Here is a 24,258-nt window from a genome sequence, read left to right as displayed (position 1 = left end):
GAACAGGACCCCCGGCGTCGTTTACACAATCCCGTGCGCCGAGTGCCTTTCTTCGCAAACCGGTGAGCCAAAAAAACCTGAAGGAACGACTTTAACCACACGCCAACGACGTGCGCAACCTCTACGAACAGGGCAAAGCTGTCTCCGAGCATGCTGAGCGTTGGACCACCGGATAAATTTCGATGCAGCAACCATTCTTGAAATCGAGAGTAACTGGAGGAGAAGGTTAATATTAAAGACGATAGTCTTTCTTGGGGACCTTCAATGCGAAAAATTGGTCTGTCTGTTTGCCTACCCTTAACGGCACCCCGAAAGGCACTGGAGTGACATAGTCCCAATCCCCCCTGAGGAAGGAACCAAGTCGGTTCCGAAACGTCGGGTTTCTTCAGGATCTCTTGATTGGAGTAAATGATTTCCCAGTTTTTATACCCAATGAGACAGACATCTGTCGACTGGTTACATTCAGTTTTTGGATTTGGCACGCACAATATGCATATAACTTTGCGAAAACATTGCACACAGTTGAACTATTCGTAGATCTATTAAATAAGTACTAAGCTATTCAGAGTTAAAAGACGACGCAATTATTCCTTCCTGTAACTTTCCTTCGCAAGGCCAATATCTCCTCCTCGCAGCTTCTTTCTTCATTAGGCATATGTACAAGGTCAACATTGATCGATTGATCATCGTCTCAGGCAGGATTTCGCGTTTGGAGGCTATACGGTGCTATTGCCGTTTATGCAGTCTCGAACAAACAAAGTGAAGTGATGATGACAACTGAAGGCATGGTGGGTGACCAAATGATACTATAGTAAAAGGCACAAATCACTGCGTAGATTGACCGAAAAAGGCGAAAATTAGGAACAGGAACTAAAGAAATAAAGAGAACCCGGGCAGTGACACTGAGACTCTTACAAATAGGTTTGTAGCAATATTCGGCTTTGTCTCATAGAGTTTATTGGCATGCTTAGACTAGAACCTCGTGCCCCGTGGCGGGTAGATCGCCATATTAAAAAAAACAAGCTATGCGGTGCTCCACAATCCAAACAACGGTTATTAGCTTCGAACCGTTCAGAGAAGCCATGATGTGGCAGTCCTGCTTGTCGTATGCGTATCAATGCAGGAGAAGCCCACCCCGCTCCTGTCTTGTCTCTTCAAACTACAAGGAAAGTTTCGCGAACTATGGAACTAAACATTCGCGTTCTACATCCAAAAAAATTATCTGAAAGGCAGTTGTAATAGAGAACTGCGGAAACTTTCGCCATCTGGCGTCACTGAAGGTGCACTCACAATACATAGTAATGTGAGTGCACGCTCAGGCACTCGGCAGCTAACACTAGGTTGCGACTTGACTTGCGACTGATAGCAGCCCCTGCTGTTGCGTCTTTGGTGGCGGTGAAATGGTAAAAGCCAATGCCTTTGAAATTTCATCTGTACCAGAATGCCTTTACTATTTCACACCTACTGAAGATGCGCAGCTTTGACCGGAAGTTAAGTCGCGACCTCGGGTGAGCAGCCAAGCGCCTTATCCTCTACTTTCCTCTTTCTCACCGAGGTGGACATGCAAAGAAAACTGCAAATATCTAGACAAAACTAAGCACTTCTTTTCTGTATATTGTGACATTCTAGGGTAAATTATGCTCGCGTTCCGCATGCATATTACGCGTGAGGTGACAGGGTTTTTGAGATGAAGGCATAGTTTATTCAGAAGACTTCATGTGCGTATATCACCCAACTTTTTTTGAAAATACTAGTTACGTATACAGTAAACCAATGTACTTAATCATAGAATAAGTGAATTTGATATCTGTGCATCATCACAAGCTGCGTCAACTCATTTGATACATATGCCGCATAATTTCCACCAATATTCATTTCTAGGGTCATGAACACGGATTTTGAAGTGTCTGAAAACAACGGGAAGATACACATTCAACTGTTGCTTATACAAACAAGTAAGAAAACATAGCTCTCAATGGGGCTGTTCTACTGGTGTCGGTAAGCCGCTGACATGTGGTGTAACGTACGCCATGAATATAAAAGCTGTACTGTCGCAGAAGTTTGAACAAAAACACACAACGCTTGTCACTCAGTAGCTCTAATTCTTCACTAGCACGAAGACCAAAGCAATGCAATCAACCAGTAGCGACAGTACGTGCACCAGCCTAGGGTATCGCCGCCATTTTGGCGTATCTTAGAAAATAGTCGGCAGCGTAAATCAGGTATAGGTCGCCAGCAACAGAGCATGAGAACGGACCTTGTAGGTCAATCCCAATACGGTGAAATAGGCATATAGAAAATGGTAATGGTTATAGTTGAGCAGGCCAAATCTTGGTTGATCCTTAAGCTTCGCCTTTAATTGAATACGATGGTGGTATCTGGTTTCCAGTGCAGATTCGAATGACTTGGTGCGTACGTTTTTTTGTTTGATGTTGTTCGAGAAGTTAAAATTGCGGAGTACTAAAATCTAAACGTAAAGTTGTAAGTGGTTTGTGTCAGTGAAGCTCTTACCATTGGCTGCAATATGTCTAACGCATAGCTTGCTTTAAAGCATGCGTACACAAGATAAGTGTGTATGTCCTGCATATTTGTCATGTGTGCAGGACAAGTGTGTATAGCACAAAAGTATGTTTGTAAAGCATAAATGTTGCATTTCCAAGCACAGGATATCATTTTCACTGTATTCCTTAGAAGACGGGTACCCTTGTGGTAGGTCATCTGCTTGGCACATAAATGGCCCCGGGGTCGGTCCTCACTCAGACCAGAAAACTTTGATTGGGTGTTTTGCTAACACTATTGCGTCAAAGCTAAATATCTTCCGTTGTTGACAGAATGAACATGAGCGAATGAATTTTCACACAAATGGGGAAATATGCAGGCAGTATACTAACGTTGGCAGATCGGTTCATACGTTATTAGTGTACCAATGTGTGCCTGTTGCAGTGGAGCGTGAAAAAACATGCTCACGTCAGACCGCAGAGGGCTGGGTATGATGAGCAGCCATTTCCGACCCGCCGCATGGCAGTAACGTTGGCAGATCCGCTCATAATATTTAGTGCAGCGGTGTGCGCAAAAGGAGGCTCATCGTGAAACTATGAGCCTACATCATACTTCATAGGGAAGGTATTACGAGCAGTCATTTCCGACCCGCCACTTCATGACGATAGTTATAGCGTGAGAGCAGAACGTCTGCAAAGGGACAAGAAGGAGACGAGCGCTAACTTCCAACGTAGTTTACTGCCCAGAGTGAGAAAACAAATAGAGGAGACAGTGACTTATGTGACGTAAAAAAACCATGTGAGACAAAGAGCAATGAATGAGTAAGGGAGAAAAAAACCAAAGGAACGCAAAAGACAAAGAAAAATCTATAAGGAAACAAATCTGAAAGGTAAACGCAAAGTAAAAGTGCTATTCCTAGTTGCACGCACCGAAACCTTCGAGAAACCTTAGTTCCTTCGCGGACAGACCCGCGGAGGGCTTGCTAATGCATGACGCCTATTAGCTTGCCATCTGCGTGGCCTCGACGATAATTCGGGTGCACTCATCCCTGTGCCTATACATCGTCACTGTGTCCTTAAAAAGGGGTACACAGTTGCACTCAGTGCAGTGCTGAGGAAGAAAATCATATTTCCCGTTTCTAACATTGTTAGCGTGTTTTCTCAGTCGATCGTTCAGACACCTTCCGGGCGTTCCGACATACCAAGCGCCGCAGGAAACAGAGGTTTTATAGAGAACTTCCCGAGAACATGCCACCTACCTATTTTTATGCTGATCTCTACATTCTGTTCATGAGTGCTTTTTCAGGGGGTTTGTACATTTGGTGAGACTGAATTATTTCAACGGTGCAGAGAACAGCACATAAACTTCCGCACGTTTCCCGATTTTTTTCAGCCTGTGGAATGTCTGGTGTTTGTACGGGACAACGGCTATCCTTTCACGCTTTGTGTCCGTGTTGCTCGGACCCTGTCCCTACCTCTGCTCTGCACTATTCGTCTGCATGATAGTCTCAGCGACAGATGCGATAAAAGCCTCAGGAAACCCGAAGCCATAAGCTGGGACACTTCAGCTTTGAAGCGCGCAGATACATTGTGAAAGCACGACCTGTTAAAAACATTCTCAAGACAGGCCCGTGCTATGCCTCGCTTTACCAGCTTGCTTTGAGTGAAAGAAAAAGGAATAAAAGGTTTCTGCGCGCGCAGTTTGGGACACCAACAAGTATGCTAACTGCTAAAAAACAGTTTATAATCGTAAGAGCTTAATATGTCATTCTTGGGCATTTCTTATATAAAAAGAAGAGGCTTTACACAATCTTCACACACGCCTATCATTTGAGCCGCAATCTAGTGGAACATGGAAGAGATACAATTTAGAAGAACCAAGAATTCATCCAACTATCTGAATACTTTGACGACATGCGTGCCCTCTAACTTTTTCTGCAATTTGTTGCCCATTTTTTTCAATAGTACATCACTGAGATCACCTTGTTAGCAGATAAATGTAATCATTTCAATGAACGAACGTAAAAGTAAGATAATGCTAAACAAGGTCAAGGAAGTATGGCGCACAATGCCAGTTTTTATTTGGATGTTTAATTCCCTGAAGCGTCATTGTAGTTCCTTATACATTGTAATACCTCATTGTGAGGCAGTTGGTAGCATAGGCTCTTTATGTCAATAGAAAAACTGAAAGCATTAGTTTGATTTGACTGTTTGAAAACTTCTATCAGTGTCTGCAATTTTTTTATCATAATTAGCTCGAAAATATCGATCTTTAGACATTGATCTTTAGACAAATGATCATAAGTACTCATCTTTAGACACTTCAGATGGGTCTGATTAAACAACCCGAGTTGCTTTTACCATATTCCACTTTCTGTCACAATGACTCGGAAGGGCATGTCGACTCTGTGTGTTTTGGTAGAAAAAACATGCTGAGCCCATTTTTCTTGCTGTTACTTATATTTTGAGCTAACTGCTTCAACTCTAGTTTACGACACATTCCTTTGGCTTGCTTTTTGCTCTATTTAGACGGTCAGAAAAACATTTCAAAACAGAGTCAATAGCTACGAACTCCTTTTCCAGGTAAAAGTGATTAGGAAAAACTGCGAAACCACCTCCCTTCTCTGACAGCACGAACACAAAGTTCACTGTCTCTCAAAAACTTCGCAATATTCTGCAATAGAAGGCTGGTGCTGGGAGACTTACCCCGTAGGAGAACGTCGATGCCTTCTGAGAATCATCTGTCTGAATTTTCTGGGGAGACACGGCTAGCAACAGAGCGCATCATTGAAAGAAGCTCACGTGCAGACCGGATTGGTTCGACGGCAAGCATTGGACCTTAGACGAGGGTGTTCTGAGTGTAGTAAGGGAGAATGACATCACTGAAAGGGTGAAACTCACCTGATTTCCGGGGCTTGGAAGAGCCCTGCGCACAAAGGCTAGTCAGCTCACGTGACCACAACCTGTTCGCAGTGTGTTCGATTCGGTCGCAGTATTCTCGCCATCTTCTTTACTTCACTCCTGGTTGAAGATCAGTTTATTGAAGCTCAACAAACAGGACATCACGGTACGTGCTCTCTTGTCGGTGCCATTTATAGCTCAGAATTTCGCACACCATATACTACGGCTGATAGCGGGGTGGTAGTATTCAGAGTGGTCGTGAAAGTATTCAAAGTGGTGAAAGTGTTTGAAGGTTCTAGAGAGGGGTGGTGAAGGTATTCAGATACGTGAATGATTGCTTGGTTATTTTAAAATGTAACCTTTCTATGGTTCACTCGATTGCGGCTCAAACAATAGGCATGTTTGAACATTGTTTAAAGCCTCTTGTTTTGACACACGGAATGACACGTGACGCTTTTTGGATTTGGGACTGTTTTTAGCAAACCACATATTTGTTGGTGTTACGAACTACCTGCGCAGAAACCTTTTCTTTCTTTTTCTTCCGCCAACAATAAGTTAGTACAGCAAGGCATAGCACGAACCTGCTTTGAGATTGCCTTGAACAGGTCGTGCTTTCACAACATCTCTGCGAGCTTCAAAGCTCAAGTGTCCCAGCTGATGGCTTCGCGTTTTCCTGAGGCGCTTATCACATCTATCGCTGAGACTATCCTGCGTACCAATAGGGCAGAGCTGAGGCCAGGACATGATCAGAGCCACACTGACACAGAGCGCGAAAGGATAGCCGTTGTTCCGTACAAACATCAGATATCAAACAGGCTCAAAAATACCGGGAAACGTACGGGAGTTCGTGTGCTGTTGTCTGCACCGCTGAAATAATTAAGTCTCACCTAATCTACGAACCTCCAGAAAAAGCACGCGTGAACAGAATGTAGAGGTAAGCATAGAAATAGGTATGTGGCATGTTCTCGGGTAGTTGTCTATAGGACCAGTCTTTCCTTCGGCACTTGCTATGTCGGAAAGACAGGAAGGTGTCTGAACGATCGACTGAGAAAACACGCTAACAATGTTAGAAATAGGAAAGATGGTTGTCTTGCTCAGCACTGCACTGAGTGCAACTGTGTACCCCCTTTCAAGGACACAGTGACGCTGTATAAGCACAAAGATAAGCACACCCGAGTTATCCTCGAGACTGCGCAGATGCCCGCAAACAGGTGTCATGCATTAGCAAGCCCTCCATGGCTCTGTCCGAGAAAGAACCAAGGTTTCTTCGAAGGTTTTGGTGCGCGCGACAAGTTCGAGTACTTTACTTTACTTTTACTTTTATGTTTCGTTTTTTTAGATTTTTTTGCCTATTGCATTGCTTTGGTTATTTTCTCCCTTACTCATGCGTCACTCTTTGTAGTACTAGGTTTTTGTCACATGTTTCACTGTCTTCTCTATATGTTTTCGCGCTCTGTGCGCTAAACTATTTGGAAGTTAGCGCTCGTCTTCTTCTTGACCCTTTACCGTCGTTCTGCTCTCGAGCTATAACTATTGTCATGTCATACCAATTAGCCCAAGCTGCCACACTTCTACGCCACTTGATATTGGGACGGTATAGAAGGACATCTCGTTTTGGTAAATGCGTCGTTCAGCTGCGATGAACACGCGGATATCATGAAGTTGTTGATTCCGATAGCAAAATCAAGGCATATACATTGCGAAACTCTTTGCTGTTCAGATGAGATCTTTGTAATCCTTGCAGCATTATTTATTGTGCAGAAACGAATAAAACGCCAGCGCATCTTTTACAAGTAGGTTATTGGTTGAGGTTACATTTTCCTCCTACCTCACGGATGATTTTGAGATGGCGTCCCCGTCAGAGTGTTTCGCCCTGATAGGTAGCTGACGTGACTTGTATTCTTGTATAGAAAGTGGCTACCATCAGAAACGGCGTGTATAAGCTTTTAATGACAGCAACCATCAGAGTATTTGGTAGCTAGTCACAACTTTAAAAGCGAGGCCATATAAATCGGAGCAAAACTTGTGTTACACCAACTCAGTCCCAAGACGCTCATTTTCGGTAACGCAATAGATAGTTTTCACCTTGGTGGATGTTTGACTGGCATGGGTGTTCACAATCTATGCAGCACAGCAGTTTGACCGCATATAGGTATATTATGGCAAACGATCGTAGAGTGAAAGATCAGTGATACCATTGCAAAACTAATGCTGTTGGAGCAAGCCTATAAGGATGTCAAGGATTATCTGTCGTAAGCAGCCAAGACACAACTACTATCGTTGTTGTACAAGCTATAGGGCAGAGAGCCATTATAGCCAGCTAACACGCAATGTTGGCACGGTCGTCACAAAATAATAAAAACGGCCCATCATTTCAAGCCTACAATAAATATTAGTAAAGCCATCCTGTAAGGACGGCAACAAAGGCTCTAAATTTTCAGTCTACATTGTTGCAGATTTTAAACATAGGGGCTTATCAACATTAGTGTCACAGGTGATGTAGTACTTAGAAAAAAGATTTCAAATTATGGCCTTCAAGAATACCTTTTTGCACTCGTTTGGTAGTGTGCAACTCAAGGAAATTTATGGTATTTGTTTTCTTTATTAACGCATAACTAGACACAGCTAAAGTCGTCGCATTACCTTCCGCCAAAATGAACGTGGCGTCAGTGTCGTCAAATAGCGATGCGAAAGTGAGCTAGTGGGCATTCAGCTCACTCAGATTAATAAGGTTTCATGTGGACCACGTGCACTTTCTCAAGGAGATGATGACGACTTTCCGAACGTGAGCAAGCGTCAGCCACGACTTCTTACGCCACGTTTCTAACACGGTGCATAACCTTGTTGTGCGCAGTGTTGACGTAGAAGCTTCTCCGAAAGGTCGTTCCGTCGTACAGAAATGGAAATCTGGACTATTTTCCCAGGTGTTTAAGCGTTAGAATCGATGGGGAAGATTGTACTATTGGCCGCCAAGCTCTTGCTGCTGAATTATTATGACGCGTTCTTGGTTTCTCAGTGCACTCACTCATTCCTTCTACGTCTGTCTCTGACTCAGTACAGTCATCAGGCAGCATAGCGTCCACATTCGTGATTTCTCTAGCAAGTATTCATGCACATCGTGTCATTTTGCTGTTTTCTGGCACGCCATATTATACGCGAATGTTATGAACAGTGAAAATTTGTCCCTATTCTTGTGTTGCGCATCGACGTACTTAGAAAGCATGCAAGCGATTGTCTCTTCGAGTCGTTCTGTAGATCTATTGGCGTTTGGATGGTCTTCGTATCCGCTGAAGCAAGAGCTTCCACGCGTAAAAATAATAAAAACTTGGCGCCAAACAGTACAATTTTTGTTATTGATTGGTCACTCATAAACCCGGGGAGAGTCCGGCTTTGATTCCGAGTACGACGGCGTGGCCTCTCGAAGAAAGTCATATGCCGATATTTTGGAACCTAGAAGGTTCTGCACCGTCTTAGCGTCGAGATGTGCGGAGTTGTGGCGGACGCTTCCTCTTGAGATGGCTAAGCCTTTGAGCTTTGGACATGTTGGGGTCCACGTGGTGGCGCAAACACACCATACGCCAGGAAAGATGGCGAGGCCTTCATGTAGTTCGCTGCGTTTCTCTAGAAAGCATTGTGGTTTTGACGTTGGTTTGCGTGACCGAATGTATCGAGTAACCCACGGCAAAACAAGTCCGATGTCGTGAAATATGCCTTGTGGTTCATTAACCACGTCTTTGCGCTATCTTCATGGGTGAAAATATACCTGAAATAACTTCTCGTCAAGGTGCTAGTGGTTCGACTTAACTACCCGTTCAAACTGCCCGAGCCAGTCAAGCACATCTTTGTTCCGGTGGCCGCAAAAGAATTCGGGAATGCATATATTCTGAAACGTCGCCTGTGCAGCACTACTTGAAAATGTTATTTCTCGTGCAGAGGTGGCTGTTGAAATTGGCGGGCGTTGTAAAAGGCCAACGTATGCATGTGGAACGTAGTGGCCAGATACTGCACCAGGGTAGCCAATCCTTCTCTGCTGAGGGAGTGCGTTCCGGGCGGTGGTTACCGGTAAGGCCGCACCCCAGGCCTCTTTATGCAGTTCCATAACCACGCGGACTTTTTTTATCCGGTTGGGAACTGCATGGCACCGCGATTTGAACCACGAATGTTTTGCATGTTAGGTGGATGCTCTAACCACTACGCCGTCGCCGCGTCCGCGTAAAAGGTCAAACTCTGGGCAGAGACCTTGAAGCCGAGAGCTTGAGCGGTGCACAGGCACTGCTGAAGCGTGGTTGTATTGTGGGGCTGGACAGAGGGCTACCCACAGGAGTGCTAATTATGAGCCGACCGCCTGAAAAAGAAGGGTCTGAAATTCCCTGAACTACTTCGCAGTCACTTTTGACACTAATGGATTCACTTACTAGAAAGAGATCTAGTACTGATTTGCAATTTTCTTGGATTCTAGTGAAGTCTGTTTCAATTTCAAATAGGTCAAAAGTGAACGCAATGTTTAGCATTGCGTCTCCCAAGTGATCATTGTGATTATTGAGCGAGAAATTTGGCCAGTCTATAATCGGCCAGTTGAAATCTCCAGCCAGAATAACTTTGTCACCAGGTTTTATATTCGAATGTATATACTCCTTTAACAATTCTAACATGTCAATGTACGAGTTAGGGGGTCTATACATGACTGCTATTTCATATTTAACCTTACCATCGTACGCTTTGCAGAATATGCACTCAACGTCAGTCAAGTCAGACATTCTCACTAAAAGCAAACGTTTTTTTTTAAAAATGCAAACACCCCCTGCTTTGCTGCTTTGGTTTTTTCTAATTATAGTATATCCAGCAGGAACAAATTCGCTGTCGTATATTGATTCATGTAGCCAAGTCTCAGTGAGAACTGCGATGTCTGCATCGTGTACTAGTAATATACTTTCCAGTTCGGTAGCTTTATTGATTACACTTCTGCAGTTGTATATAATATTTTTAATGACTGATATTTAGTGCTATGTTGTCATGCTGTTTTCTTATTCAGCCTAAACCGTGTCGTCTTTTTCTCGTTCAAACCAAAAAGCACACCGTCTACGCGTAACTTGTCGAAGAGTAATTGGACCTTAGCGCCTTGTTCTTTTTTTTTTTGAGCTGCACTCCTCTATAACAGCTTGCGGATTTCCCGAATTCTTTTCGAAAAGTCATCAGAGAGTGAAAATTTGGTGTCCTTTAGTTGAGCAGAAGCTTTTAGTACCGCCATTTTTTCACGGTATTCGACGAACTTTACGATAACAGGTCAAGGTTTCTCAGACGTTTTTCGTCCAAGCCTTTGACACCTCTCAATACCGTTCACGGTTATACCCAGTATTTCACGGAAAATGCTATTTTTGACTGTCACTCTCAGTTCCCGGTACGTCTCTTCTTTAGGCTCCTTCAAACCAAAAATGATGAGGTTGTTCCGACGTCCCCTATTTTCAAACTCATCAACCTTAAGCATCACCTGTAAAATATGTTCATCAAGCTTAGACACTGAGGTTTCCAAAACTTCCACTTGATTAGTAACAGCATTTAGGTCAGTCAACTGTTTTTCAAATCTATCCAGACGTTCCGTTAAGGTTGAGAGCTTATCTTCGATTTCATTTTGCGCGGTGAGTGCGGCTTCAATTGTTGCAGTCATTTTACTCTGTCCCTTTACTAGTTATTACAGTATATCTCTATCTGTTTTCGAAGGCCCTGTATTAGCCTCTATGTCGCCGCAAGACAATAATTCATCACGGAGACCAAGAACGCAGCGAAAAATGCACTTAACACAAAGTGGGCATGGCACCAGAATCAAAAAACGGTCATCACTTCGGTAACGTTTCGTATAGCGATAGTAACTAACCTGCAGCACGAAGCAAAAGGGATTGCTAAGCATGGTGCCGGTCTCGCTGCTGCCATGCCCACGGGCGATGTCCGGTGTTCGTCAGTCCTTAATAGTGCTTCGGTTCGTCACGTGATGGCATGTCACCGACGTGGTCATCCATGTCAGTGCAAGTGCAGCTCTGCAGTGCAGCGATGTGTCAGCGATGATGCAGCGTGTAAATCCCTCGCTATCAGCAGACAAGGTCCCGTCAGGCACGATGATGTCGTTCGCACATGCCAACTCAGGATGGATAGCGGATAACATCAGCCGCGCCGTAAAGGGGACCTGCAGCACGAAGCAAAAGTTGTTGCTGAGCATGGCGCCGGTATCGCTGCTGCCATGCCCACTGGATGTAACTGCGGTTTGAAACAAAAGATCATTATTCGAAACATTTGGCATCGGTACAAGCGCAGATGCTATCTACGAGCAAGCGATCAACACAATGAGTCAGAGATGCGAAATTATTTTTAAAACCTGCAGTATCGTGAGCATATGCTTGCAGCATGCATTCACAATATATTTCTGTGTACTCTCAACATTTTCGGGTGATCATTCCGGCTGCACACTTTAGTTCAAAAACATGGGCAGCAACAGTTCAATTAGACGCGCGAAAATATACACCATGTCACACTGCACATTCCGTGCAAAAACTTTGAAAGTCATTGGCGCAGTCAGCAAAAAAAATCTTCCAAGGAATATTGGGGCTCCCAATATTTATACAATGTTGCACACATCTTCGCCTTTATTGGCGACATGTTCAGCTGACAGTATTGGTTGCAGGCATCTTGTTAAATATTGGGCACTCACTGGCTTGTAACGTTGGACTTAAACCACGTTTAAAGTAAACAAAAACCGCGAAAGGCAAAATAGGACCAATAGTTAGGTCAGTGTTTGCCAACCTTACACTAGAATGATGCAATGCCGGTGCGCTTCCTGGGATACTCCGTGACACATGGTTTCCGGCGCACAAGTGATGCACGAAGTACGTGCCAATGGCGTCCATGTGGACCTCCGTTCTCACAGTCCGATCACACTCGTGCAAGATGGGCGGCGAAGTACTTTTCTGGTGCAGTGCATTGAGAATTCATCAAATTACAAAAATAACATAAAAAAAACGGAGCACAGGTCCACAAAGCTTTGTAGTTCTCTAACTGCATTGGACGTCAGAACTACAGCAACAGCATGAAGTTTGTCAGAGCCAAGAAAAATGACGTCTTTTTAAATGACATGACAAGGTTGTCGAGCCTAGAAGTGACATTCTTAAGGTTGACCAACAGGTGGGTGTGGAACATTCGGAACAAAACACCTTTTTTTTGGAATATAAAATACTACATGAGAAATGTCACTGATCATGACTGTCTAGCATCAAAACTGTTTTTCACATTTTTATTTCAAGCGTTTCGGAAATTATTGTAATGATGCTGCTATTCTATTATACGCCGAATGTGCAAGACAGAAATAGTGAAGTAATTTCATATTAGTCATAGGCGCACAAGCCGAGGTGAGGGGAGGGTGAGCCTTTTCTTCTATTGAAAAAGGTTATGAGGGCTGAGTTCCCCCCCTCTACTTGTGACTATGGATTGTTGGCTGCACGCAGGCGATTCCAACTAAGGCGAAGCTTTCCTTTACCACAGTAATCAACTAATTATATTGTTACGAGAGAATGAAACGTTACGAGGAAATGTCACAGTCTAGAGAATGTTTTTCAACTTTTTTTGCTGTGTTGATTCTTCTTGTAGGTTCATGGTGGTGCAGGCCGCCTATGCGACACTTTGGTGCCTTGCGCTGTAGCAGTGCAGACCAGACTAGCACTAAACAGAGTCCTATGCCATTGTATCACTTTTTCATGCTTCTGTTTAGCTATGACTGACCAAGTAGTTAAAGATGCGAATAAGATAACTTTTTCATGGAGTGGACAAAGCGTTTCCTGTTTCGGGGAAATTCTATTCTTCCACCAAAATGAAAAAGAACCTTCACTTTTCTGTCGAAGCAGCTTTGAGCTGACAAGTGTGGCGAATATCTTTTAGCGTTTTAGGTTTTTAATACTAGAAGCGCCAAAAAAGGTTGCAGTTTAGTGCCCGATTAACTTATGATTCTTGTTTATGATAACTTTGAGCGTGGAGGTAGTGGTAAACTTTTTATTCCTATACACTCTAGTATAGGGCCCAGGTATTGCGTATTCCTAAATACATTATATCGGGGTGCCCGAATGGCAGTCCCGAGTCCGGGACGCCGTTGGAAATTGCCGTTGCCCAGGTGTGCACCATCAGGTCGCGTTGCACCTTCAACGTCTAGCAACCGAGCAGGTACTCATCCCAAGCCTTTATAGTTGGGTTTGAGAAGGGGGATGAGAAAGGGGCAAGGAGCGCCAGAACCCAAAGTCACCGCGCGAAAGGTGTTGGCTACCATCTGAAAAGTTGAACACGTGCCAGAAATTTACGGTATGAAGCGCCAAGCGACTGTTGGACAAAGCTATGTCACGGTAGCACGTTGGAAAGTGGCGACGAATAAAGTGGTTTACTCGAGCACATTGCGAAGCTCTGCCTTTCAGCTTGCCCCGAAACGTGAACACCTGGGCCACAGATATGGTGAATGCCCGTAGTGTTTGTGGAAGTTTTGTTAGGAGTCGGGCTAGTTGGTTTCCAGTCCACTTGAATTGGCTTTTACAGCTAAAAATACAACTTGGACAGCAAAGAAGCAAACACGCGCATGGATATATATGCGCATGAATTGCAGAGTGTCCTTATGTTGGAAGTGAAAATATTTCATGATACTGATATCAATTCATCTGCACAGCTTCTAGATATAGCCGTTGCTAATGCGATGGGCGGCTTGCCTGGCTGAAATGGATTTGAAAGGAGAAACTCTCCGGCTTTTTTTATAAAACTTCTATGGATTTTTCGGCACGTGAAAGCGTGGTCAAATGTGCATGCACTTTAACAAACTCAACGACGTTTTACATACTCGTCAAGTCATGCAACAAGCATGCATTGTGGCACACATAAAAATTACATACCTATGCACCAATGACAAGGAATATGTCGTATTGAAAACAGCTAGATCATTTTTTATCCTTTGTTCTTTGCGTAAAAAGCTGGTGCCGTTTGCATGAACCAGAATGTTCTGACTAATTGTATAAACCTAAGGACCATTTTGGAAGAAAGCAACGAGGGCTAATTTATTGCTTTTATCCCAGCTTTTAATCTTTCAAAAGAAAATTTTATTGATACCGTTTGTATTGGCGTGCTTATTCAGCTGTCTGAGGGCCTTTGCAAAATATTGGTAATACATATTCGATGAGTGTAAACAATGTACCATGCCAATAACTGTACACATTATGCAACAATTAAGTGATGCAGAGTTTCATAAGCGTAATATTTTGTTGGGGGGTTGCGTCTAGTTGCGGCTTTCTCTATGCGGGGTGGTGCGACGAAGAGAACGACGATGTGTTTGGTGTTCGAAAATACACAACAGCTCCATCTTGACTGCTGGTGTATTTTTCTACTCTAAAGTAGTAAATACAATCGCAACATTTTGGTAGAAGTGTCAGGTACGATCCAAGATGATACTTCGCAGCGGACGTGTTCTAGACAGCCTGACCATGTCATTAGAAACCAGATCTGCCACTTTCGTTTCATCCGCGACTCCGGCCTAGCCTGCACAGCCGGTCGTATTGACGCAACTAGACGCGACCCCGCAAAACATACTAGTAATAATGTTAAAAACTGTTCACTAAAAAGACTGTTTGGGCTATTAGCAAAGGCAAAATATAATACATACAAGTTTTGATATATGAAAAAAGTGAAATATTATTATCGAAAAGTATACCAGCGATCACCACTTGTAAAAAAAAACATGGTTGATCTCTTCATCACAGGAATCGGTATACAAGAAAGTATAACGTGCCTTTACAGAGATCAAGGAATGTGTGCTCTACATTAATAAAGAAGGGTTTCTCCAATGTATCTTTTGATGGCTTAGTCTGCAAGCGATGGTGGTGCTGCGATTGGCGCTTGTGCAACGTCAATTTGAGGAATCGCGCGCTTTCGTTTTGAGCCCTGGCGCTATATAGAAACCATAGTGCGTGATAAAGCTCGACAAAGAAGCAGTTAAGTTGGTTACCAGATGTGGGGTGGCTACAAACGCTGTTCAAACAACCGTGGGTTTCTGCTTTTAAAATGGTACTGACAACAATTTTGGCCCCGTGTTTTTCTGCAGGAATGTGTTGCTGTAGGCCTGTTAGTCATGACACGACACATCACTTGCTGCAGCACGCATGAAATGGTTAATTAAAGGGTCTTTATTACTTTTCAGTTTCAGGTTTAGTTTGAGAGAACTCCAAAAACCTGGTCTACTTATCGTGCGCAGCTCTTAATCAGGTCAGCACACAGAACTGTGACGCTATGCCACGCGATTCACATCAAAAATTACTGTTGATTAGAAAACGGAACTGCAGTGTCGAGGAACACAAAACTATCAAAGCGTATTTTACAGCCATGCAGTCACAACCAGCTGCCGAGAAGTATAGACTGCAGGAACAAACGCAACAAAAGAAAAATGGTGGTTCATAAATCATCCTAACTTGTTTTATTTACTGCACCTTGGTGACAGGAGGGAAATAAGAGGTCCGCAAAGGGTTTCCTTCGAGGGCGTCAATGGAAATGGAGTCGAGAGCCCGCGCAAACTTTAAAATTAAATTAAAATACCTTCCGAGCTATATTCGCTGTTGGTAATTTTGAGATGATATACGAATGTTCAATATTGACTCCGCAGGCTATATCGGCAGCAAAATTTTGTATGAGTATTTCTTTAACTCATTTTGAAGGCACGCTCTTTAACTCATTTTGAAGGCACGCTCAGCATGCTCAGTGCCGTGGCTGTATTAATTGAGCACTTCATGTGCTTCAGCAATGTTTCCTACGTCAAGAAGCTCGTATAACTTCCTCCGAGGAGTGTGGTCCTTTCTGTTGTCAGCTCCGAGCAGACTTCTGAGTAGTCCAGAGAACACAATCTTCCTTTCGGCGGTTTTGCCGAATTCTGGAAGCTCAAAGTGTTGACCGAGATTAAGAACTGGGAGGCAGTCGGATGATCATTGAATTCAGACATTTGTTGCACGATTCCAAACAGCCCCTCCAGGGAGTCCTGAGTCAAGCGCCATGTCATCATCTCTCTGAAGTTCAACTTCATCATCAGGTAGCGGAGAAAGCGTAGCGTGCTTGTTAAGGTAACACGAAGCTTCTCTGCTGTACTGCAGCTTAGAAAACCTCCGGAGCCAGCAGTTGTTTCCTAATCGTCCAGGTAAGCCAAGAAGTTTTGAATGCACTTGTCGTGCGTCCCTTCAGTCTTAAGTGCACCTGAGCTGCACCTTGAAGTCACGGCCTCAATGAGCCTTCTCATTCTTTCTATAAAGCTCACTGTCGCCGCTGTGCTCCCATGCTTTTCTTCGATAGTTGCATTGTACAAGAAAAGGCCTCTGAGGACTTCGTCACTGTAAAGCCGCACTGCATACTTTACCCTCAAATTCTCGAAGCCATTGGGATGCATGACCGATTTGCTTATATGAGGCATGGTCCTGAGAGTCGTGTCATGCTGTTCATAAAGCTTCCGGGCACAGTAAATAGCGTCAACACTGGCATGGCCTTCTGTCAGTTTCACGCCCGTTCGAACAAAAGTGTTCCTCACACAATTAAAAAGGTGTGGGAATTCCGAGATGAAGTGCAGAAAACGCTCTGGGTCTGTAGGGTGCTGCCTTCTACAGACTGTGTTTCTTTTCCTGCCGTGTATGCCGAATGAGTGCCACATGCTTCTGTTCCACGCAGCTCCATCAGTGGTGCAATGTCTACGTGCAGACCAGCGTTTTCGCACATGACTACTGCTTCGAGGCTTAATTTGCCTAATGTCTCGGACTTTACATTGCTGTGTGATGCGAATACCCAAACTATCTGGTGCCACGTGCCTGTAAAAGGCACGAACAATACTACAAGGCCATGGTCACATGCTACGGAGCGCTAACTTTCTGGTGTGAACTTCCCAAGGTCCGCAAAACATCCGAAAGTGTCATCGGGTCCCAAGCTCAAGTGTTCGAATAGCTCAATCTCATCAATTATTCATCACGCAGCGATGGCTTAGTGGTTAGAGCATACGCCTCGCATGCAAAAAGTCCGTGGTTCAAATCCCGGTGCCACGCAGTTTCCAGCCGGATTTTAAAAAATCCGCGTGGTAATAGAACTGCTTTAAGAGGCCTCGGTTGCGGCCTCACCAGTAACCACCGCCGGGAACACACTCCATCACCAGAGAAGGATTGGCTACCCTGGTGCAGTATCTGGCCACTACCTCCCACCTGCATACGTCAAATAACTCATGGCCCTCAGTCCCCAGCAGCTTCGAAGCAACTGACCACGGTGGCGGTCAGATCTGCAACGCAGCAGAGGGTACTAAGAATCTCTGGATTCGGACAGGCCGCCATTAGAACCTGAAGTTGGCAACGTTTAATGCTAGAACCTTATCTAGTGAGGGAAGTCTAGCTGTAAATGGGATATAATAAGGCTCAGTGAGGTTAGGAGGACAGATGAGGCTTATAAGGTGCTACATAATGGGCACGTCCTTTGCTATAGGGGCTTGGCTGACAGAAGAGAACTGGGAGTGGGGTTCCTAATTCACAGAAACATAGTTGGCAACATAGAAGAACACTGTAGCAATAATGAAAAGGTGGTAGGTATTGTAAATAAACTGAATAATAGATACTAGATGAAGGTGGTACAGGCTTACGTGACTACATCTTGCCATGATGACGCTTCAGTGGAAAGCTTCTATAAAGACGCGGAATCGGCAATGAGTAAGGTAAAAACACAGTATACTATAGTGATGGGAGACTTTAATGCAAAGATAGGGAAGAAGCAGGCTGGAGACCAGGCAGTAGGAGATTATGGCATCGGTACTAGAAACGCCAGAGGAGAGCTACTAGTAGAATTCGCAGAACGCAATGATTTACAGATTCTGAATACCTTCTACCGAAAACGAGGAAACCGCAAGTGGACAAGGAGGAGCCCTAATGGCAAAACTTAGAACGAAATAGACTTTATAATCAGTGCACACCCAGGCATCGTGCAGGATGTGAAAGCGGTTGGCAAGGTACGATGCAGGGACGATATGATGGTACGGTCTCGAATTCGCCTAGACTTGAAGAAGGAACCACAGAAACTGATACGCAAGAAGCCAATCAATGAGCTAGCACTGAGAGGGAAAGTACAGCAATTCTAAGTCTCGCTTCAGAACAGGTACTCGGCTCTTAGTGAGGAAACCAACCTTAGCGTAAATACAATGAATGATAATCTGACGACTATCATTACGGTGTGTGCATTGGAAGTTGGGGGCAGGGTAGTTAGACCGGACGCTGGCAAGCTTTTCCAGGAAACGAAAAATCTCATTAAGAAGTGTCAAATCATGAAAGTAGTACAACAGACAAAATAGAACTGGCAGAGCTTTCAAAGTTGATTAATAGGTGAAAGGTATGCGATACGAGAAAGTATAAAATGGATAGAATTGAACACGCTCTGAAAAACAGAGAAGGTTCAAAGCAGTGAAGAGGGAACTTGGGAAACACAAAAATCAGATGTATGCACTAAGGGACAAAAAAGGCAAAATAACTACTAATATGAATAGGATAGTTAAAATAGTGGAGGAGTACAGAAGCCGGGACAACAACGACTTTAATACTATAAGAACTAGCAGGAACCCAGATGACACCCCACCAGTAGTGACAGAAGAAGTCAGAAAAGCTTTGGAGAGCATGCAAAGAGGCAAAGCTGCTGGTGAGAATCAGGTAACATCAGATCTGCTGAAAGATGGAGGACAGATTGTGTTAAAAAAACTAGCCACTCTGTTTACGAGATGTCTCCTGACGGGAACTGGATCCCTAGGTGGCGTCGAGGAGCGCGGACGTGAAAACGTCGGCTCCCGCTTTTCTAAATGTTTTCGGTCGTTTCTTTGCTCTAAGATCACTTGGCTTTGTGCTTATTCGAACAAGAAAGCTCTGCGGTTTCAGTGGAGACGCCATTTTTGGTGGTGAATGAACTCTTAGACATATTTTCGGACTTTAAAGTTGCGACGCGGCGAGCGTGCCCGCTAACCCTAACCACACCTAGGGTTGGCGAGGAGTACGGCTGTTACACGTAGCCAAGGGCTCGGCCAGACGCGGCAGCTACTGGATCAACCTCCGTACGTCGCAGCCGACAACCAGGCACTGAAAATGCCTTCCACCGTAACCGTGGAGGAAATGGAAGTAAGCGCGAAAATCTTCGACGGACCAGGACGGGCCACCGTCATGGAACGCCGAAGACAGACGACTCCGCCGAACGAGGAGCTGGCCGCTGAGACGGTCAAGCACAGCAATCAGCCGAAGCACCCCAGGGGCTGTAAAAAGTCAATCGGCAATACACCATGTGGAATTCGCTTCCTGGCTACCCCGCCTACCCAAAGACCAGATCAGGGTAATTATGAGACCCAGAGGAGGATTGGATGTAGCCCGAGTCGACCTCGTTCTACTGGCGAGAGCCGTCATCATGGCCGCCCAGTTCACTAACGAAAAAGCACGGGAGGACACAATCTGCCCCAACAATATGCAAAACATCATTCTTATTTCTACGCCGTATCAAAATAACGCCACATCATACGTGAACGTGCATAAACTGCACACAAACGAAGGCTCTTTCGAAGTTGCCGCATACGTGGCCGTGCCCGATAATACATGCAAGGGCGTCATCAAGAACGTTGACCTTTCCCTTGACGGCGCAATGTGTAAACGCCTGATTGTGCACGACCGAAATCCCACTGCCAACGAGGCAAGACGCATTAAAAAGACCAAAGTCGTCGCAATCCTCTTTGACGGGTTGCGCGTTCCGAGCACAGTGATATGCGGAATCGCCATGGTTCACTGCTCGCTCTACAAGCGACAAGTCGATGTTTGCAGAACGTGCGGAGGAGTCGGTCATCACACCGATGTTGGCCGGCACACAAACGCAACGAGCAAGAAATGTCACAACTGCGGTGAAACGCTACAAAAGACGGCGTGCATCACTGCGAGCCGAAATGCAAGCTTTGCGATGGCAATCACCCCACCGGAGATCGCGAATGCAAAAGACACTTCCACATTTCATACATAGTGAGAAGGAGAAGAAGACGCAGAAAGCAAGAGTGGCAAGCACAACAACGTCAAGACGCACCAACATCTGTCACGTTCAAGGAACCCTGCCACAACCAGGTGCCGGGACGGGAGAACGCCTCGAGCGTCCATCACCGTTCTCCATTCAGAGGGAGATCCTGATCCAGAGGGTGTTCCCGATCCAGAAGGCGTTTTCGAACCAGAGGCCGTTCTCATTCCGGAGGATGCCCCTCGACCCTGTCGGGATCCGACAACCGCCTGTTATCTCGGGAGTGCTCCAGATCCCGATCGAGAACGAGACCAACAGCCACGCAGCAGCAGCAGCAGCAGCTGAACAATGGCTCCTGGGCCTGCAGGGTTGTAGGTGAATCACGAAGCACAAGTAGCCAGCCCAAAGGTAAGCCACAGCCAGAGCATGCTCCCGATTGTCATATTGTAGCGCTTGAACAAGAGAACAGGGCCCTCAAGAAGGAGCTTGAAGAGCTCCGGTCCTAAATAACTAGAATAGAGAGTTGCCACGGAATTATTCTGTCGAGCTCACCGGCACCACCGACAACACGCTCACAACAAACGATCCACAACAAACACAAACGCAAAGCCGTACACAGCGACAGCAACACGACGGAGGAGATCGAGATGGTCTCGATAGAAAAAGAAGCCCTACTGACAAATGTCGAGTCCGCGACAACTAAGCTCAACGACAAAATTGATACTTTGGCAAACACGCTTGCCAAGTTTATGGAAAGCTTTAAGACTTACACTGACAAAGCTGGCCAGAGGCTCGTGAGCCTGGAGAAGATGGCAGCCAACCCACCTGGGGCAGGTGCTCCTCAGAACCTAAGCGCGAACAAACCAGTGGTTACGGCAAGCTTGCCGAGCATACCTTCTAGAGCTAAAGTCCGACCAGTCAAAGGACGCAATCTCGCGGAAATAACGAGCCGCGACGCACACAAGCTACCAAGCCAAAATGTCTGCTGACCGTAACGAGATTAAGATCTGGCAGTGGAACTGTAACTCACTTCAGAAACGCAAAGCAGCACTAACACAACTATTGCTAGCCTGTAAAGAAAGCCGCATATACTATTGCTACAGGAATGTGGAGAAAGCAAAACTCCTAAAAGCATTGGCATACAGGGGTACAGGGTAGCCAGGCCGACCCTGCGACCCGAGCAGAACAAGACGCGAGGAGTAGCCACCTTCATCCGGAAGGACATAATGTTCGCCGAAAGGGACGCCCCCGTATACAAAAAAGGCCTGGAAACGGTCCTGGTGGAAATCTTACCACACAGGGCTGTTAAAGGAAGCATCTTCGTGCTCAATGTTTACAGTTCTCCATCAGATAAAAAAAGAGATTTCAACAGACTGCTTACCTCGGCGGTACAAATGGCGGGTTACAATCCGCTCACAGTAGTGGGCGATTTTAACGCCAGGAGTACCGATTGGGGATAGTTAAAAAGCAAAGGCAAAGGCACCAAGTTAGCAGAAAGTGCGAATGCGCTGGACCTGCAGCTGATAAACAACCTTGCCCTCGCTTCAAGAAGAGGTAATTCGGTACAGCGGAACACAATGCCGGACTTAACCTTCACCAAGAAAGTCAGAGCTACCTGGGATAACCTCGCCGAAGACCCAGGTAGCGACCACTGCATTCTAGAAATTACCGTTGAGAACAAGGCGAAAGCGACAAGAAAATTCAAAATCACAGACTGGGACCAGTTCCGTAAAATACGGGAGCAGAAGGGCAATACAGAACTATCTAATGAAGCTCTCTTAAATGAATTAAAAATGGCAGTGAATGAGGCCACCAAAGAAGTCGAGACTGATGAATCCATCCAGGCAATGGACTCTCACCTCACTAGTTTGCTGCAGAAAAAGCATGACCTAAAAGAAGTGTGGCGTCAAACAAGCTCAACAGACACGCACAAAAGTCGCGGACTTTGGATGCGAAATCGAATCTCACGCCAAAACACTCTGCGCCCAGCAGTGGACCAACACATGTGACGAAGCAGATGGCAAATTGAGGAAGGGAAGCAAATGGGGGCTGCTCAAACAACTTTTGGCGGACAGCGACAAACCCACCAGAGGCGGCACCCAGCTGCAAATTGAACGATTGGCGCACAAGCACGCCCAGAATAGTGGTGGATCCCAAGCTCTCCTCAAAACGCTAGGCCAAACATATCTCCCACTGGAAAGCAAATCAGTAGCCTGGGAAAACGAAAATCCCTCATATGGAGGTCGACCGCAAAAAAAGCTAGACAAATCATTCAGCGAAGCTGAAATACGGTACGCTCTACAACAACTCAATGGCAGATCGGCCTCAGGGCCAGATGGAATCGACAATAATTTGCTACGGAAGCTAGACAATAAAGCAATCGTAATCATTACTAAAAAGATAAATGAGGCATGGGAAACGGATACAGTGCCTAAAGAATGGCCTAGTGCCAAGGTTTCGCTCATCCCGAAACCTGGAAAACCGCTCTGCATCGATAACTGAAGGCCCATATCACTCACATCTTGCGTTGAAAAAGTAGCTGAGCATGCAATACTCAACCGCATCACGGACCACCTTGAGAGCAATGGGCTCTTTCGACACAACATTATTGGCTTCCGCAGGGCACTGTCCACACAGGACGCCATGATGATGTTAAGAGAACACATATGTTACAGCCTCCTCCACACGCCCAAAGCCATATTAGCTCTGGACCTCGCCAAGGCCTTTGACACCGTAAAACATGAACACATACTGGGTGAAATATCACACATGTACCTAGGCGAGAAATTCGACAACTACATTAAAGGCTTTCTGGCGAACCGAACCGCCACCATACGCATAGGAGAGCAATGCGGCGAACCCGAAAGACTCGGAAATATCGGCTCCCCACACGGGTCAGTGCTCTCGCCATTGATCTTTAAGGTGGCGATGCACAAGTTGTCGGAGAAGCTCGCTCAAATTCCATCCGTGCACCATACCATATACGCGGATGATATTACCATATGGGTTCCATGTGCCCACTCATATGGTGCCTTGGAAGGAATTCTTCAACCAGCACTAACTACAACTGAAGAATTTCTTAAGCAAACTGGACTCGCACTGTCCCCCACTAAATCTACTCTAACGCTTTTTCACCCTCGACGGAATTCGGGCGAAGAGGAGCAGCAAGTAGTGCTCAAAGCTGAGAACAACCAAACGATACCGCAAGTATATGCGGTCAAAGTACTAGGGCTAACGTTAAGCGCCAAGGAGAGCCACAACAAAGAAGCACTCAAGCGCCTTGAAAAAAGCACGAAAAATTTTTCAAGAGGCATAGCTAGAATTGCCAACAAGAGAGCAGGCCTCCTAGAAGACAACATCATGAAGGCGTATCACGCCTTTCTCGTAAGTCAAGTAGCATACGCAATCCCGTTTCTGAAACTTACGAAGGCTGAAATCAAAAAGGTCGACTCCATGCTCCGCAAGGGACTAAAAACGGCACTCGGCTTGCCCAATAGCACGAGCAACGAGAAACTCGAGCAACTTGGTCTGCACAACACAGCCGAAGAAATTTTTGAGGCTCAGAGAGTGGCACAGATCACACGCCTGTGGTTGACGCAGGCAGGCCATCTCACCCTGCGAGACGGAGGCATTTGCCTAATTTTTAAACCAGAGAAAAGAACACAACTTGGTAATGACGTGAGGAAACACGTTAGGCTTGAGCCAATTCCCAGCAATGTTCACCCTACGTTCAACAAAGGGCGAAAGAAGGACAGAGCGAGGGCGCTCATAAACAAGGAAAAAAGCACAACACGCACGCGCTATTCGTAGATGCCGC

General features: G+C 45.3%; 1 protein-coding gene across 1 annotated transcript in view; it reads left to right on the top strand.

Moving 5' to 3' along the window:
* Positions 1–24,258, top strand: part of LOC142767903 (uncharacterized) — a 234,809-nt gene that overhangs the window by 100,758 nt on the left and 109,793 nt on the right. Inside the window, exon 7 of the mRNA XM_075870146.1 lies at positions 1,882–1,955. Within this exon, the coding sequence (XP_075726261.1) occupies positions 1,882–1,955 (74 nt within the window). The remainder of the gene's footprint in view (positions 1–1,881; positions 1,956–24,258) is intronic.

The sequence above is a fragment of the Rhipicephalus microplus genome, chromosome 7 (genome assembly GCF_043290135.1).
Source record: "Rhipicephalus microplus isolate Deutch F79 chromosome 7, USDA_Rmic, whole genome shotgun sequence".
NCBI classification, from domain to species: domain Eukaryota; kingdom Metazoa; phylum Arthropoda; class Arachnida; order Ixodida; family Ixodidae; genus Rhipicephalus; species Rhipicephalus microplus.
The sequence above is the reverse complement of the archived record's forward strand: the minus strand, read 5'-3'. Positions and strand labels throughout refer to the sequence as shown.